The following is an 18,419-nucleotide window of genomic DNA, read 5'->3' on the forward strand; positions in this document are numbered from 1 at the left end:
TCATCAAGGGTATTTTAGGAAATCTTATAAATATAACTTGTGTTATGTCTTGTAATCTCAGCTATTGGAGATAACTAAGGTCCAAGGGCTAGTATCTATTAGGTTTGGGTCGAGATTAAGGAGCCAAGGGTTGAAAGGTGGAGATTAAAAGTGGCACTCTAGAGTGGATGGCTGAGATAGAAAATGGAATGGAGGGCTGACATCTAATGACTAGGGGCTGAATGGTGTTATGGGCACACCATCCAGGAACGCACTGCGGAGCAGTCATAGGCAGCAGCATGCATGGCAGGCCGCACAGCAGCAGGCACCGCTTGGCAGCGCCGCACAGCAGCACGCACCGATAGCGCGCAACGCGCACCGCCAGGCAGCAGTGCGCACCGCACGCACCGCGCACCCACCCGGCACCGCACGGCAGCGGCACCATGGCGCGTAGCACGCACCGCCAGGCAGCAGCCCGCACCGCACGCACTGCACGACAGCACGCACCGCGCACACTCCCGGCACCGCACGGCAGCGACACCTTGAGCTGCGCGCACGCACCGCGCGGCAGCGGCACCATGAGTCGCGCGCACGCACCCGGCAGCAGTAGCAGAGCGGGGCCCACACGACAGCTCATAGGGGTGGGCCCACCCTTATCCGGACACGTCAAGCCAGCTCGCCGCCAGCCTACCTTATCCTTATCTTATCCCTTATCCCTTATCTTTATCTAATCTTTTTATCTTTATCTTAAGTAAGAGTGAGTTACCATTAGGAGTAGGTAATTAGGAGTTTGAGTTCAAATTGGAGTTTGAGTTTAATTAGGAATTCCCTTCTGTAATCTCCTATTTAAGGAGCTACGAATTGAAATAAAGGTATTCAGTTTTCCAGTCAAGAAAATAGTGAGGAGAGTTCGGGTGGTCTTTTGGACAAATCACCCATTCAGTTCCACAATAGGGTCTACACGCAAGAGAAGGCGCAAGGGGAAGCAGGGCTTTCGCACCGTGGACCGGCCCGTGACGGGATCCTACACGCGGGACCATAACAAATTGGTATCAGAGCCAAACGTCATGGGCGATATGGAGCAACTATCTTCCAAAGTCCACGAACTGGAATACCAACTTGTAGAAACCAACATGGAGGTTCGTGAAGTCAGGGAAGACGTCGGGGAGATGCGACGCCTGCTGGAAGCATTCCTCTCCAACAAAGAAATGAGTTCGGAGGGAATCGCCAACACCAATAGATGCCGTCCGGACTGGGCAGAGGCATGCAGCGAACAACAGATCGCTGCCCCTACAGCTGCAGTTATTTTCAAGGATCAGCGCACGGAGGATGAAACTGTAAAGTCTCCTCCTTTGGCCGGGGACGATGTCACGAACATTATAGTAGAACCCGTAGAATGCGCTCCTTTGACGAAGACAGGTGGGTTTGGCGATGTTGCTGGGGCTTTACCGGAGGCCTTGGCTCGGCGTGGACATAAAGCTATGGTTGCGGCACCACAGTATGGTAACTATACAGAAATCCAAGAAACAGGAGTGTGCAAGAGATGTAAGTGGAGGGGCAGGATATAGAGGTAATTTTCTTCCAAGCTTATACTGATGGCATAGATTTTGTGTTCATGGACAGCCCTTCTTATAGAGAAGGGTGGGCACCCTTGGGTCCTTCTTATAGAGAAGGGTGGATACAATTGGGATTAGAGAGAAAGAGGGGGTGGCAGCTGGGTTTTAGCAAAGATATGGGCACCCTAGGGTTTCTAATGAAGGGTTAGAATGGTTCTAGGGTGATCCTAAGGCTGAGAAGAGAATGAGAGGGTGCCCAATATTATGTAGGGCTGAGATTTGGGCGCCTAGAAATGGAGGGTGGAGATTAAGGTGCCTAGGGTTGAAAGGTGGAGATTAAAATGAGTGGGTGGCGCCCTAGAGTGGATGGTTGAGATAGAAAATGGAATGAATGGCTGAGATCTAATGACTAGGGGCTGAATGGTGAGGATTAGAAGTTAGGTGGCGCCTTAGGGTTAAAAAGCTAAAAAGAGAGTGCCCTAAAATGAACGGTGGAGATTAGAAGGGATGGAAGGTGGAGATTAAGCAGCTAGGGGCGGTTAGGGTTTGCTAAGGATGAAAAGAATGAGCTAGAAGGTGCCCTAGGGTTTGCTAACGAGAGGGGAGCATGCTAATACAGTAGGAGGGGTGCCATTCTGGGTTTAGTAGATAAGAGGCTCCCTCCTGTTCATAGTTTTTCACAGAAACACCCCTCCTCCCAACTGGACTTCACACCAGCTTCCCAAAAACTGCATTTCAGCCATGTAACTTCCCCAGTTTTCCACAGAAGTTGCACAGAGACCCTCAGAGGTCACAACATTGAATTTAACTGGGAAAAGGGCACATTTTGACTATTCTAAGGCCGAAAGTACTCCTGAAATTATGCCCTTAAGGCATCAAAATACAGAGTTATCACACCCCCAACTTAACTATTGCTAGTCCCTTAGCAATGCAACCTTAAAATTACACTGAGTAAAGAGATCATTCCCATTGCAAGATCATCCCTCACAAAATTAGCCAAGTATCCTGATTCCAAAATTCTCAAACTTTGTATAGATCGGTATTGAGCTTAAGGGGTAAAACTGTCATAGTTTGAATATCGCAGAAACTTGGCTTAAAAATCTTATTTACCCTTCCATTTGTAGACTATCTTGATGAGCTGAGATTGATTTTTGAAATCAGGTGGGTATTCTTCTTATCATTTTTTATAGTGGATTTTTGCCCCTGAACTTGATATGCACACTTATTTTTATTGTTACCTTCCACTGTTTCACGCGAATCTCGACACTTGCCTTAGGTGAAGAGACCCAATTACTAAGTGTTAGGTAAGTGTCTTTGGCATTCCCTTTTCTGTTTGACGCGAATCTCGACACTTGACTTAGGTGAAGAGACCCGATTATTAAGTCTAGGGTGTCCATTGACCTTTTATTCTTTTCTTTTTGCAACATTGTTCAGGGCAGTCCACTGTTTCTAACAATTTGAAGAATTTTTGTCTAATTTCTCTATCTTTCTCTTCTTCTCTTAGCAGGGGCAAACTTGGGAGTATTTCCCAATTTCTAAATGGTTTCGAAAATATTCAAATAAGACCAATTTTTACTCCTATCACTTGCTACCAATTTCTACAAAATTCAATATTCTTTTATTAGTTTCCTCAACTTTTTTTGTTTGGAAATCTTTTTCAATGGAAAAAAAAAATTATTTTTCAATGAAATTTTAATTCTACATATTTAAAGGCTTAGCTTCCCAATGAAATTTTTTTCATTTTCTCTCTCTTTCTCTTTCTCTCTCTCTCTTTCCTTACCTCCCAACTTAAGCGCCATTGTCCCCAATGGCATGACTAGACTGATGCAAAAAGGACTTGGGCCAAAGGGAACAATCAAGAGGGTTTTCTTGAGGGGTTCAAGGTCTACCAATTGGTCTCGAATCAAGAAAAGAAACAACTCTAATCCTACAGACAACCGAAAACTACGTTGGGTTGCCTCCCAACCAGCGCTAAGTTTAACGTCTTCAGCCAGACACATTCACGCACTTCTTTCATCTACACTCTCAGACTCACTTTCTTCTTCACACAGACAGGGCTCAGATTGGGCCAACCAAGGGTCAGACAGGGCATCTAAAAGATCGTCCACTATATCTACCTTGAACTCATCTTCCCCTAGGTTTGGATACTTAGTGGCACTAAATACATTTAGCTAGACTTTCTGCTCCCCAAATGAAATGTCAATTTCTCCCGATTTACAGTTGATGTTTGCATTGGCCATTGCTAGAAACGGACGTCCTAAGATTATTGGGTTATGGTTCAACTCCTTGGCTTGGGTCAGGTCTAGGACAAAAAAATCTACTAGGAAGTAACAGTCCTCTATCCTAACAATGACGTCCTCAATAACACCTTGAGGAGTCTTGACTGACCGATCAGCGAGTTGCAGGATTACTGGGGTCGGTTTTAACTTGCCGATCCTAAACCTATCGTAAATACTAGAATGAAGCATATTCACGCTGGCCCCAAGATCCAATAGGGCCTGAACGAAAGTGATTCCAGAGATGACACAGCTTATGAGAGGAGCACCAGGGTCATTCATTTTCTGGGGAAGTTGGTTTAGGAGATCCACACTAACATCTACCAAGAGCATAACCTTTTGTGGGGCCAATCGTGGCTCCCTCTTTTGAGTACATACTCTTTCAAGAACTTGGCATAGGCCGGGACTTGTTGGATCGTGTCGAGGAGAGGGTTGTTAATATGGACTTGCTTGAATAACTCCCTGATCTCCTCGTTGCTAGTCTCTTTCTTCTTTCACACCGGCCCGGCTGTGAGTGCAATTGGATAGGGAACTACAGGTTGGTTCAGTATAGGCTCTTCCTCTAAATTTTCCTTTCCTTTTTCTTTCCCCCAACTTATGGTCTTATTGCTCATTTTCTTCTTCACCAATGTTTTCAACTTTCTTTTTCTCATACAGGTCCTCTAAAATCCTTCCACTCCTTAAGGTTGTAATAGCCTTGGTATTTTCAAAATGAGGGTTCTTAGGAGGTGGTTGAATCTGTTATAGAGGAAAACCCGATGGCTGATTTCTAGGATTCGCAACCGGTTGACTCGGTAGTTGCCCTACTTCTCTCCTTGCCTTTGCTTTAGCTAACTGTCATATTTGGTTTTCTAATTTGGCAATGGACTGCTGTTGATTTAGGATCAGCTGCTGAAACTGCATGAATATCTACTGTACGGGTTTGGGGAGGTTGTGGGTAAGCCTGATACGATTGAGCCAATTGATTCCTAGAGTACATCTACTAGAATTGACTCCACACTTGTGGCCTCTGAAATTGTTGGGCCATGGAGTTAGATGGATGATGATACTGTTGGGACTGTGTGTAGGTTTGGCATGGTTGAGCCGGTTGAGTCCTAGGGTAATCATTGTACTTCCAATGAATAAGGGCTTCAGACCACTGAGAGTGCACACCTGGTAGGGGGTTTCCCCACCTAGGGTTATATGGGCGAAAGAATGGGTTAGCATTGGGTTCGAAAAATTTGTTGGTTGCATGCACTTGGTCTGGAATGACTGGTTGACATGGGCCCACCGCAGGGCACTGGCTAACATGATGGGTCAGGCTTGCACAAATGGAACATGTTGGATATGATGACAAGGTTGGGCATGGGCCACTTTGTTAACGAAATGCAAGGATTTGATCGTCTTTGGGCCATCCCATTAATCTTATCCAGTTGTTGAGACATATGTTCTAATTTATCCGTGGCTCAGGTTGGAAGTAGTTTCTCATTCCACAAACTCCGGCCATTGAATTCATTTTATTTTGTTTTAACCCCCATTTTCTTCTTTTTTTTTGAAATTTGAAATTTGAAATTTTAATTTTAATTTCAAATTTAGATTTTGAAATTTAAATTCTGCAATTTAAACTCAAACTTGAATTTTAAAATTTTTTATTTTCTCCTTCTTTTATTTATTTTATTTTTTATTTGAAATTTAAATTTAGATTTTGAAACTTAAATTCCTGAAATTTAAATTCAAATTTTAAATTTATTTTTTTTTAAATGCAAGCAATTCAAACACACGACCTACGGGCTGACCTAAGGTTTCCTAAACTAGTGGTTCGACCAATGTGAATCCTCTTAGGTTCACTTGGAATTATACCACTTCCTTTGGATAGCCAAGTAAGAGGTGGGGATGTGGGAGGCTCCCCTTGCTCTCGCAAGGACCTAATTAAGTAACCACAAAACCCACTTAGGCTTAGCTGATTAACCTCTTTCCTTAGACACCAACCGTCGATTATGGGAAGTAATTACAAGCTTCCCTAAAATTCAGCACACTTTTGAACCAAATGTGAGGCTCCCTAAAAGATCTTGCTATCCAAATTTTAAATTAGGGTTTAGGGTGAACCGCACGTTAAGGGTGGTGATTTTTGGGCCAAGGAAGGGTGATGAAATCTCCACCTTATCTTATTTAAGTTGGATTGCCCTTAAATGGATTAACGAAAAAAAAACACAACAAATAGAATAAATGCAACTAATTACAATGTATGAACAATTATTTCTAATATGCAATTTAGCAATTTAACATAAAATAATAAAATAAAACTAATTCAGCAAAAGGAACAATTAAAATAATAAAAAAAGAAAGAAAACCTAACACATCCACAACTAACAAGATAATTTCAACAATTAAATAATCCTAAATGATGCATGCTCTAGAATATCAAACCCTAAATGTTGGAATGCAAATGAATTTTTTTTTAATTTTAATTTTAATTTTTTAAATTATTTTATTTTATTTTATTTTTGAAATTCGAAATTTAAAATTTTGAAATTCAAATTCAAATTCATATTTAGATTCGAATTTAAATTTAAATTTCAAATTTGAAATTTAAACTCAAATTCGAAAATTTGAACAATTTCCCATTTAACAATTAATTATTCAATTAAATAACTAATTAAAGGGCAACTAAATAAAGCAACAAATAATTATTGCAAACAGTAAATAAAAAATTAATTGTGATAAAAATAAATTAGCAACTATGAAAACAAATTCTAACAAGAAAAAAAAATTAGCTACTCGAAAGATGAAACCGAAGATAAAAAAAAAAGAAAGATTATTCAGCAATAAAAAATAAAATAAAAGAAACGAAAAAAAAATATCTGAGAATAAAAAACAAACAAACCTAATAAAACAGAAATTTGAACAAGAAATTAAAATAAAGAAAAAGTTAGATTTAGAAACAAAATGAAAGAAAAATAATACTAAAAAAATAAATTGGATCTAGAAAAAAAAATTAATTAAAAATTCAAAAATCACTATTCTACCAAAAAAAGAGAAAAAAATAAAAAATAAAATGGGACGATTACACCTGAAATGCAATCCAATTAATCTTCTCTTTTCTTCTCTCCTACAGTCCCACAATGCTCCGGTACCCTACCTTTCGCTATTTCATCCTACAAAATCAAAGAGAAGTAAGAATTAAAATGAGATAATGGATCAAGTAATAAAACAAAAATAAAAAATAATGAAACAAATCTGGATAAAGCAAATAATTTTTTTTTCCGTTGCTTCCCCGACAACAGCGCTAGTAAATGGTTAATGGTGAGACTTCGGAACACCAATTTTAATATTTATAAATTTTTTTTCGATTCTCAAACATTTACAAACGTAGTAAATGGTGAGAACAAGTCGTATCCATAGGGAAGCGAGGGAAAAATCGTTATTTACATAAATCCGGGAAAGATAACACAATTGAGAGTTGCATAAACATTGAATTTAATTAATTAAACTGAAATTCATTAAAATAAAATTTGAACAATGCTGGGAGTGAAAAGTGCAAAATAAATAAATAAATAACAGAAATAAATAAATAAGAGGAACGAAATAAAAAGTTTGTAATCCGATCAGAGGTAGCAATCTCCGGATCTCTCCTTTGAACCTCGAATTTCTCGAGCTAGGCTTTCCGTCTTACCTGGCCAAATTCCAGATCTGTAGAAAAGAAACCAAAAATCAAACTGAATGAAAGTAAATTGCATAAAGGATAAAACGAAACTGGAAATGAAAGAACATAAATTAAATTTAAGACTAATGGTTGGGATCTGAATCCAAAAGTGGTAGTAGTGGCTTAGGCGAACTGCAAGCAGGAACCCCTCCTCTTGCCTGGGCATCTTCCTCTTCCTCTACCCTTGAACTTCTTAAGATTAGCCTTTCGTCTTACCTGGGGGCAGAATCCAACCCCTTCTCAGGAGCCCTTGGGTCCTTCTTATTGAGAAAGGTGGATACAACTGGGATTAAAGAGAAAGAGGGGGTGACAGCTGAGTTTTAGCAAAGATATGGGCACCCTAGGGTTTCTAATGAAGGGCTAGAATGGTTCTGGGGTGATCCTAAGGCTGAGAAGAGAAGGAGAGGGCGCCCAATATTATGTAGGGCTGAGATTTGGGTGCCTAGAAATGGAGGGTGGAGATTAAGGAGCCTAGGGTTGAAAGGTGGAGATTAAAAGTGGCACTCTAGAGTGGATGGCTGAGATAGAAAATGGAATGGAGGGCTGACATCTAATGACTAGGGGCTGAATGGTGAGGATTAGAATCCAACCCCTCCTCTTGCTCGGGCTGAAAGGAGGGTGGAGATTAAGGAGCCTAGGGTTGAAAGGCGAAGTGCAAGCAAGAACCCCTCCTCTTGCTCGGGCGTCCTCCTCTTCCTCTACCCTTGAACTTCTCAAGATCACTTGGGTCCTTCTTATAGAGAAGGGTTGATACAATTGGGATTAGAGAGAAAGAGGGGGTGGCAGTTGGGTTTTAGCAAAGATATGGGCACCCTAGGGTTTCTAATGAAGGGTTAGAATGGTTCTAGGGTGATCCTAAGGCTGAGAAGAGAAGGAGAGGGTACCCAATATTATGTAGGGCTGAGATTTGGGCGCCTAGAAATGGAGGGTGGAGATTAAGGCGCCTAGGGTCGAAAGGTGGAGATTAAAATGAGTGGGTGGCGCCCTAGAGTGGATGGTTGAGATAGAAAATGAAATGAATGGCTGAGATCTAATGACTAGGGGCTGAATGGTGAGGATTAGAAGTTAGGTGGTGCCCTAGGGTTAAAAAGCTAAAAAGAGAGTGTCCTAAAATGAATGGTGGAGATTAGAAGGGATGGAAGGTGGAGACTGAGCATCTTGGGGCGGTTAGGGTTTGCTAAGGATGAAAAGAATGAGCTAGAAGGCACCCTAGGGTTTGCTAATGAGAGGGGAGCATGATAATATAGTAGGAGGGGCACCATTCTGGGTTTAGCAGATAGGAGGCACCCTCCTGTTCTCAAATTTTCACAAAAACACCCTCTCTCTCAGCTAGATTTCACACCAGCTTCCCAAAATTTCAGTTCAGCCATGTAACTTCCCCAATTTTCCACAAAAGTTGCACAAAGACCCTCAAAGGTCACAACATTGAATTTAACTGGGAAAATGACACACTTTGACTATTCTAAGGCAAAAAATACCCCTGAAATGATGCCCTTAAGGCATCAAAATACAAAGTTATCAACCCGCCCATTTACTTGGCGGATTGGAAATGGGTTGATCACCCATTGGGTCAATTTAAATGGGTTGGTTGTGGATAACCATTGGGTTAACCACTACAGATATAAGTATTAATTCTTTAGCCATTTTTTTTATTTTCTTCATTTGAATGAAATAATTTACATTAATGCATTAATTTTCTGTTAATTATTGACTAAATTTAGTTGTCTCGAATCAACACACTTCACCCAAATTGACATAAATCCAAATTAGCTTGACCCAAGTCTAGACCAGCTCAACTTGGTCTAAATATGAATAGACTTGATCACCTCAGTTCGATTTGTTTGGTTCAGTCAACCATTCCGAACTTAACCTGACCCAGGACATGCCAATCCGACTCAACCCGAATCATCTGGGATGAGTCCGAGTGGGATGGTTTGGTCTGGCTTGACCCAAAATCTGCCCCTCTTGCTTTGTGGACCTCCCGGGTCGACCTGTATCTGCACAACCCTGACCCAGATCCGAGTTGGTCCGACTTACTTCTCTTGACCCGCTTCGGGCAAGTCTATTCAGTTCCAAACCCATGTACGAACCTGATATGGGCCGGTCCAAGTCAATCCGCCATTGACTGAACCGATATGGTTTGGTCCGACCAGGCTGATCCAGATCTAAACGGTTCAACCACCCTTGATGTGATTAGCTTGAAGGTAATCCAATTAGATTGTTCAAGTTGGTCTGACCGGTTTGAACTAAGTGGTTTGGTCAAACCCGAAACTTGAACATAGTAAAATGGCTTCACCGCTTCAATAAAAATAATATGCATGGTGATTTGAACCTTCACCAATTGTATAGATAGAAACTACTATTATCACCAAGCTATGACCAACTTATTTGTTAAGAGAGAGTTAGTTTTTTGTTTTAAGTATATTTAACTATAAGATTAATGGGTTTGGGTGGATTGGATTGGGTTAAAGTGGGTTTGGATTGAACCCAACTCATTTAATTTTATATAACTGGGTCATTAATGGGTTGATGGTTAGATGGGTTGGGTTAAAACTCAACCCAAATCAAACCCAACCCAACCCACCCAATTGCCACCGCTAGTTTGCATCCATCAAATAGAAACAGTAATGCACTTTCCTCACGATATGATTATGTCAGGAAAAAAAAAACATTTTTCCCCTCTTAATCAATTCACTTTTGTATGGCAAATAAATGCTCACACACCTGAACCAGGGTACATAAATACCCTAGTTTGACGTTTGTATCGCAAACAAATGTAGCTTAGAGTGTAAATGTTGGTTTAGTGTAAATATGCACTCTGGTTCAGTTTTTCTAGTATTTGGCAAGAACGCATTTATGCATTGACAATGACAGAAAAAACAATTTTCAAGACATATTTACATCGAAAGTGAGATGTAATTTTACATCGGAAAAAAGAAACAAATTTGTATTCAAAGTGGTTTTCTTTCAAAAAGGTATATTACTTTGTCGAGATTCGTGCATGCATCCATTAGAACTAAAAGTTTGTTTAATAAGAAAGTAAATTTATCAATACAAAACTAACCAAACTTTGCATTTGTATACAATAACCCAAATGCACTCTGCATATTTGCATTTACACTCTATTTGACATTTGCATCGTTAACGCAACCCAAGGATTTGCAAAGCTTGGACCAAAACTAAAATATCGGAAACTGTTATAACCATGGTTTTCAAAACCAGACCAGATGGTCGGATTGGAAAAATCGAGAACCGGTTTCGATTTTCCCCAAAATCGTTGATTTTGGTCAGCAAACCAATGGCCCAGGCGGTTAATTGTTCGAACGGTTTTGACCATTTTTTATTTTTTAATTTTTCGTCAAAACAGGTCGACCATTCGGTTCAAGCAGTCAGACCGTTCAACCCGGTAACCAGACCCCTGACTGATTCGGTCTTCGGGTCGTTTTTAAAAACCATGGTTATATAGTTGATAGTCTAGCTGAAGCCGATCTAAAGGTATATCAGTATAAGCAGTGTACTGAGTACACCACAACCAATTGCCTGGAGACTGGAGAGAGACCCTATACCATAATCGGACAAGATTAAATGCCTTTTAACCATATTTTTTGAACATTATTTGCACTTATAAACATTTTCAACTTAATACCACTTTTCCATGATTTGCAAAGAAAATCAAATTTTAAACTCAATCCCAGCCAGCCAAGTTTGACATCCTCGCGAAAAAACAGAGAAGAGCAACGCTACGCATTCATCTACAGTTTTCAAAAATATCCTAAAGCGTCCATATCTCTCAGTCGAGGATTCTTCATTCTTGTTAAACCCCTATTTATAAGGTTATGTTTGATTTTGATAGAAATGACGAGAAATCTGGAACCCCTAACTTATAACTCTAAGGCTTGATGTGGGAGTGCCAATTTGAAAAATAAGTGTTTATTATATGAGCGTTTAGTGAAAAAACACTTATTTTAAACAGGGGTGGTATAGGTATTTTCAAAATGACGTAGGAGATGAACACTTCCAGACTGCCAAGCATCCAAGTAAATAAGATCAAACCACATATTTATGTTTATGTTTGACCAACGACTGACATTGACATTTCCAGTTACTAGTAATTACCACATTATTTTTAGATCCAGATTCCATGTATTACCAAAGAGAAGATGGGAAAGAGGCAAAATTCACTAATAAAAAGACTCACATTTTATCCATTTAGCTTGGATGAAACAACATGGAAATAAAAGCACGAGGGACCTACCCATGTTCATATCATTATAGTATCACAGAAATTCTACGAGTAGAAGGCTGGCTAATCATAAATAATTGGATAAATGCAACAGGAAATTCTCTTCTTCCTTGCATTTAAGCACCTCTCTTCTCAACAAGTTTGTCAATCAGTTCCGCAGCATCATTAACAGTTGTGATGCTTTGGGCATTCTCTTCTTCAACAGTAATCCCAAATTCCTCCTCGAGTCCCATCACAATCTCAACCTGAGGGTTGACATACCAACAGGGGAAGAATAATTACCAAAAGACAGGGAATGAAAGCGGAGAGAGAGAGAGATGCGACAGCATGAAAACAGAAATGCTTAGCTAATCCTGGGAACATCGTTTTATTTATGGAGGGTCCCCGTAGCATTACCGATTCAAACATGCCAAGGTAACCATTTTTTGAGGCATGCAAGAACCAAGCATGTTTTTGAGGGAGGCAAGAACACAAATTCTATCCTAATTCCATTCGCTTTCTCATCAAGATGGAATTCTTGTTTAGATGATAACAACAATAACAGCAACAAATATACAAAGCTGACTAGAGATCAATCTCAACTGCTTTATAATGTGCTACAGGTTTTATGCATTTTTTGTCTATGCAGCAACAAGTTTTAATGAAGTTAACTTCCAACAAGAAAACAATGACTCAAAACCAAAACAAACAAGGTGATTAAAAAGAGCAGATCAAGGAGAAAGGTCTTTTATTTGGATACAAAATAATCTATATTTATGAAGTGAAAACAGGTTATCAGTTTGCAAGGGTATGCTATGGCACTCTTATCAATGAATCATATATCCCAAATGGACAACCACAATGGCAATTATCAATAGCCCCATACCAGAATAATGGGGAAAAAAAGAATAAATAATAGGATTATCTAATGGAAAGATCACGTGAAGTTGTTGGTTACCGTGTCAAGAGAATCGGCACCAAGATCAGTGAATGTTGAATCACCAGTCACTGACGAGTCAGCTGGTAGTGCCAACTGCTTCTTCACTATTTCACACACTTTTTCCACAGTCTCTGTTTTTGCCTGCTCATGAAATAAGCAACTTAATCACAGATTACATCAATCAGAGCAAACATCACAAGGAAATAGCATATATGCATCGACAACTCATACACAACATAGTAGGTTCAGTGAGAATCAACTAAAATAGGGAACGCAAGACTATAATTTTGTAGAAGAGCACATGATATAAATAGGAATTCAATAATGGTAAAGAAGAATAGCATGGATGGTGTTATCTCACATCCAACACGTGGATACACCATTTTATCCCAATCAATATCCAAGCTAATCCAATTAGCAAGCATCATCTGGGAAGTAGCACGCATTTTCCTTGGTCATCTAAAGGAAAGAGACCAATTGGATGACAAGGTTATAAAGTTAATTCAATTTCTTAACAGTAAGCAGATGGTCAAGTCAGTAGTGTAAATACCCTGGCTTATATGATAACCACATGTTAAAAGTATGAGTTCTTTGTAGAACTTTGTAAAGCCCAAGTAACTATCAGTAGGACAATTGCAACAACAAGGGAAGAAAAATGTAAAACAAAAGAAAACAGTATCAGGATTAGAGCAGCTTACGGCACAGGAAACACAGAAGCGAAGAGGTGTTGCCTGCAACCCAAGAGATGGAAAGCTTTTCCTATGAATTGAAAGTGAAACAGATCTCATACCAGATGCCTGCAAAAATGAATCAGCCACATGAACAAAAAATCACTACCTGGGGTTGGAGGACAACTGATGAATAAGAACAAAAGCATGGAATGAATATTCGATATTACCATGTTGTTAACAGGGAAGTGCATGGCAAAACTAATGTTGCTTTACTTATTATTTATTTAATTTCTTATTAGTAAAACTAATCAAATTTTTCATAACTAAGGTCACAATAAAGAATGGATCTAGAGAAAGAATTGCTTGTCTGTAATCATATACACACCATAGTTATTTGTCAATAATCAATCACCAAAAATTATCCCAACTATCTGGAGTCAGGTATACAGTTCCTTTTCTCCCACTTACAGCTTAAATGCACTACTTTCATGGCGAAAACAAGCCAAACTACATATATTACAAACCTATACATATTAAAATAGAAATGAATTCAAAAATATTAGATGGAAAACAAGACATTCATTTCTAACTAATTAAAGGCAGATGAAAGCTAGTAAACAAGATTGTGAAACTCTTGGCTTTATTCACTCTACAAACCAGGTGGAGCCCATGAAAAGACATGTCCAACACTCCAACTATGTCTTGTCATGTACCTTTTATGGATCCCACCATGTCTGTTGGGCAATGTTTCTAAGAGTTGGATAAACGTGTTTGCTAGAATTCCTAACCAAAACCATAAATTCATCCTAGGAATCAAAATTCCATTTAGGACAATACAGTTCAATTCCTACAAACAGCATGCGCACTGCCTTCTTTTAACAGGTAAAAGTAATTCAATAAAGAAAAGTTAGCAAGTCATGAAGAACTTCAAAAAAAAAATGGAAGGGGAGCCCAAGAAGGAGGTGTCAAGCTCAGAAAAGTTCAAAGGGACTCCCAGTGATGTCATAATTAGAGAATGGCAAAGGGTGGACAACCATAGCCTTGACCAGATACTAAAATATTACCTTTTCTCTATTGACAGTGATGATCAAGTCTTTAAATCACAGAATACATGTCCCACTAAGAGAGTGCAAGGACAGCAACCAAAGAAGCCTACAAGAGGGGCAACTAACCCCATGTACTCATACAATACCATGGAAAAACCACAAAAACTTGCCAATACCATCCTCTAGAGGGAAGATTCTCAATATAACTCCACCCTACTCCTTCCCTACACAAAAATATTGGAATGGAATTAACCGAGTGTTGAATCCAATGGCTCACTCTTGAGGCTAAGAATCTAGCCACTTTGATCTTGCAACAACTAAAATCCCTTTTCATCCTCCTTTTCTCATCCTTTTCTCATCCTCTCTCATCTAGCCTATATTAGACTGGATATCACCATCCATCTCATCCTGGAACAAGCCTAAAGAAGTCCTCAGTCCAAGTCTTGAAGCAAAGCTATAACCCAGCTCTACTTGAGTCCCCTACACCAATAAGATTCAAGAAAACCAATAGGATCTTTCACCTTGCCACCTGAAATCACCTCCCACTCCTGATGGTCCCTGGCTTTCCGAATGAGCAGTCTTCTAATCATTTTGGGCTAGAGGAGAACACTGAACACTACCCATATTCTTGTCGTTTTTAGTTTGAAGAACTGCATGAACCCATGAGAGAAAGAGAGAGAGACTTTGACACAAAATTCAGAGTAAAATGTTCTATCATTTCAATCACATTGGTGCCACATAGGACAAATGAAGCCAGAAGACCTTCCAGATCCAGGAAATGTAATTTTTTTCCAATGCCCCTTTGTGAAACCCAATGCAAAATGTGATGTTCACCTTTGAGTCAAATATGTTCTACCAAATAAGTTTTTGAACGTTAAAGTTGCATCATCTATGTGATACTGATATGGTAGTGTTTCAACCTGAAATAGGAATGCTGCCAACAAGCTCAGACAGCAATGCATCACTTCCACCTATACTGGACTTTGGCCTTAGACTATTTGGAAAGACTTCAAGGCCAAGAGACATTACTTATGAGGCACTATGTTTTTAAATGGAACACTGTTTCTGTTTGTGCTTCAAGAAAAGCTTATCTACTTTTGAAGAATTTGATTTCCCTTGATGTTGGACCTGCAATCTTAACCCTAACCCAACTCAAAGATTTTGTGTTGCATCGGTCTCGGGTTGGCTTGACCTCTCTACTTCTTTTGCCAAATATTCTTATTTCCTAGACTTAAGGATTGAGGCTAATTCACTTTTAGCATTAGGGAAATTGTCTACAACTCACCACGAGTTTTCAACATTTCCCTTAAACTCACCACAACTTTTCAAAATGTCTAAAACTCACCATGTCAGTAAGTTTTTATTTTCCAAAACTCACATTCCGTTAGTGCACCGTTAATGCTTCTTAACAGAAGTGTCCATGTCAGCATAAATAATAATTTTCATGATCAAATTACCCTTGTTTTGTTATAATTTCCAATGTTTTTTATAATTTCGGTTTTTTTTTACATTTTCTATTTTCTACAATCTATAAAATTTCCTGTATTTTTTGTTATTTATTTGTAATTTCTGTGTTTTTCTATAATTTTTTGTGTTTTTTATACAATTTTTATTTTCTGATTTTGTTTTTCAATTTCTATAGTTTCCATAATTTTTTATTTTGTTTGCAATTTCTATAATTTTTATATTTTTTGTAATTTCTATGTTTTTATGTATTTTATATTTGAATATATTTTTTGAACTTTTTCTTTTTTTTTCATGTCTAAATATTAAAATGGTAATATATTAACACCGTTAATTTATTTTGTATATATTTTATATTTTTCTATGAAGGTTAAAATGGTAATATATTAACACCCGTTAGTATGTTTAACATCAAGTTAGTGACATGGTGAGTTTTAGACATTTTGAAAAGTTGTGGTGAGTTCAAGAGAAATGATGAAAACTCATGGTGAGTTTTAGATAGTTTCCCTTAGCATTATTATATGCAAAAGGGCATAGTTACATGCTTTAGAAAAAAATTGCCTTTTAAACTTGTTGACATACATGTAACATACATGCATAAATACATGCTTACAAAATTCAACCCAACCCAACCCAACCCGAGTTGCAGCCTTAATCATGGGATAGGGTATGCTAAATAACATAATATGAGCATATGATGTCCAACAGAGTTAGAATTCTAGGTCACTGAATCCTTTTTTTAGATTGGCTAGGTCTCCTGAGTATCCCACACATCTATGCATACATGCAGTGCCCTTCATTGGGACAAATCCATAAATGCAATGCAAATCTACAATTTCATCCCATTGAGAATGGCAAAGACGTAGTAACGTTGCAAGCAAAAAAAAAAAAAAAAATTGCATGCATAGAAGGTAGTACACTATGATCTGCGCGAACAAAGCGGATAACTTAATATCAAGATTTGAATTGAATTAAGAAAGAAGTAACTAATAGAGATGACGAGGCTACGAGAGTTTGAAACTCACGCTTTTTTTTTCTAATGCTTATAAAGAATTGCAAGGTACTGCAGCCCCACGAAGAAAATTGACCAATTATTTTTCAATCCTACCCAAGATGGGAGATTGGGCCCCGCCAGCTACTACAACAAGACGCAACAGAAGATGGGCCTTTCGCCACTAAGACAGGGTCGACATGCGTACCAGGATCAACCGGTACATGTAACTTGTTTGTTCCTCTAATATGAAAGCCTCTAAGGCCTTACAGAGGTTGTGCCATTAACTATTACCAAGGATTCCAACCCAAAAAACAAGCAAAAATAAATAATGACAATTTTCTCAGATCAATGAAAACATGAAATAAATCCTCTTCAGAGCTCAAACCCAACGAACAGTGCCACGGTGATTACCAAATAGTTATTAAAAACTTATAACAAGTAGTAATAAACTTCCGATAATAATGAAGGAATTATCAAGAAACAATCTACAGCATTAGTCACTTCGAAAACAAGTATAATCAAATAATATGTCCTCATGATCTATAATCAAGAAATGAAAAGCAGGAACACAAACCAAGATACCAGATTCTAAGACAGAAATCGAAAGCAAACAACATCGAACAGAAAGAATACCAAACAATGAGATGGTTATACCTGGTTCTGCTGTAACAAGCGCGAAGGAGCTGGAAGAGAGATCGACGTTCCTGTAATAGCCGCCATCGGTCGATCAAATCTAAGAACAGAGGTTTGGATTCTAACCTAAAACAAGAAAAGATGTACTAGAGAAGAGGGAATGGAGAAATTAAGGCTGAGGCAGGCGGAGAGCGCGAAGAGTGTGAGGTCGAGTGTGGAGATCTAAACAAAATGCATTTGCTCTTTCGTGCGCTTATAATGTTTATACGGTGGCTTTGGTTTTACCGAAGTCTTTAGGATGGGCGGAGAAACCGAGCTGAGTTGGAAACTGGAACCGGAATTGCCCCGTCTAAAATGCGCACGGGTGCTCTGGATACACTCGGATCTGCTACCCACATACTACCGGAAGGAAACATTTTACTGTAATGTCTCGTGGGTAGAGATGTAGAAACAGCTCGTGGGTAGTAAATCCGAACCCGATATCTATACATTGAAAAATTAAAAGAGTTGGGGGTATTTAGATATGTGGATTGACATGAATACAACACTATTAATTAATTGTATTAAATTTTAAACATGAATACGATCTATTTATTAATAATGTACAATTCATGTAATTTGAATTTACATAACTGACTTGTTTTATTCAATACTAAATAATTGTATTAAATTTTTAAACATGAATACGATCTATTTATTAATATGATACAACTCATGTAATTCGAATTTACATAATTGACTTATTTTATTCAATACTAAATAACACGTTAATTAAAATTAATACAAAGCAACACAATTAACTTATTTAAATTAAATAATAAAAAATAAGCATTCAATAATCTATTATCTAAATAAATTCATAAAAAAACATTGAATGAAACACTTACCTACTATAATAGTATTTCATTCATATAGAAATGCATGAATGGGTCATTTTCAATTAAATGGATCAACCT

The 18,419-nt window shown here is 38.4% G+C and overlaps 1 protein-coding gene across 1 annotated transcript; it reads right to left on the reverse strand.

Annotated features, from left to right (window-relative positions):
- Nucleotides 1-11,670: 11,670 nt before the first annotated feature.
- LOC104588929 (acyl carrier protein 1, chloroplastic) lies at nucleotides 11,671-17,731 on the reverse strand. Its single transcript, XM_010247056.3, has 4 exons — nucleotides 17,485-17,731; nucleotides 13,354-13,452; nucleotides 12,674-12,796; nucleotides 11,671-11,981 (listed from the first exon to the last, which is right to left on the reverse strand). The coding sequence occupies exons 1-4, from the start codon at nucleotides 17,548-17,550 to the stop codon at nucleotides 11,853-11,855; spliced, it is 417 nt and encodes a 138-aa protein (XP_010245358.1). The 5' UTR covers nucleotides 17,551-17,731; the 3' UTR covers nucleotides 11,671-11,852.
- Between the last annotated feature and the right edge of the window lie 688 nt (nucleotides 17,732-18,419).

Source organism: Nelumbo nucifera, chromosome 3 (assembly GCF_055504915.1).
Source record: "Nelumbo nucifera cultivar China Antique chromosome 3, China Antique-T2T, whole genome shotgun sequence".
Lineage (NCBI taxonomy): Eukaryota > Viridiplantae > Streptophyta > Magnoliopsida > Proteales > Nelumbonaceae > Nelumbo > Nelumbo nucifera.

Coding starts and splice junctions, on each gene's coding strand:
- LOC104588929 (XM_010247056.3), bottom strand. CDS start 17,550: ATGGCGGCTATTACAGGAACGTCGATCTCTCTTCCAGCTCCTTCGCGC. Junction 13,453..17,484: donor GCTTGTTACAGCAGAACCAG/GTATAACCATCT, acceptor TCATTTTTGCAG/GCATCTGGTATGAGATCTGT. Junction 11,982..12,673: donor GTGCCGATTCTCTTGACACG/GTAACCAACAAC, acceptor GTCAACCCTCAG/GTTGAGATTGTGATGGGACT.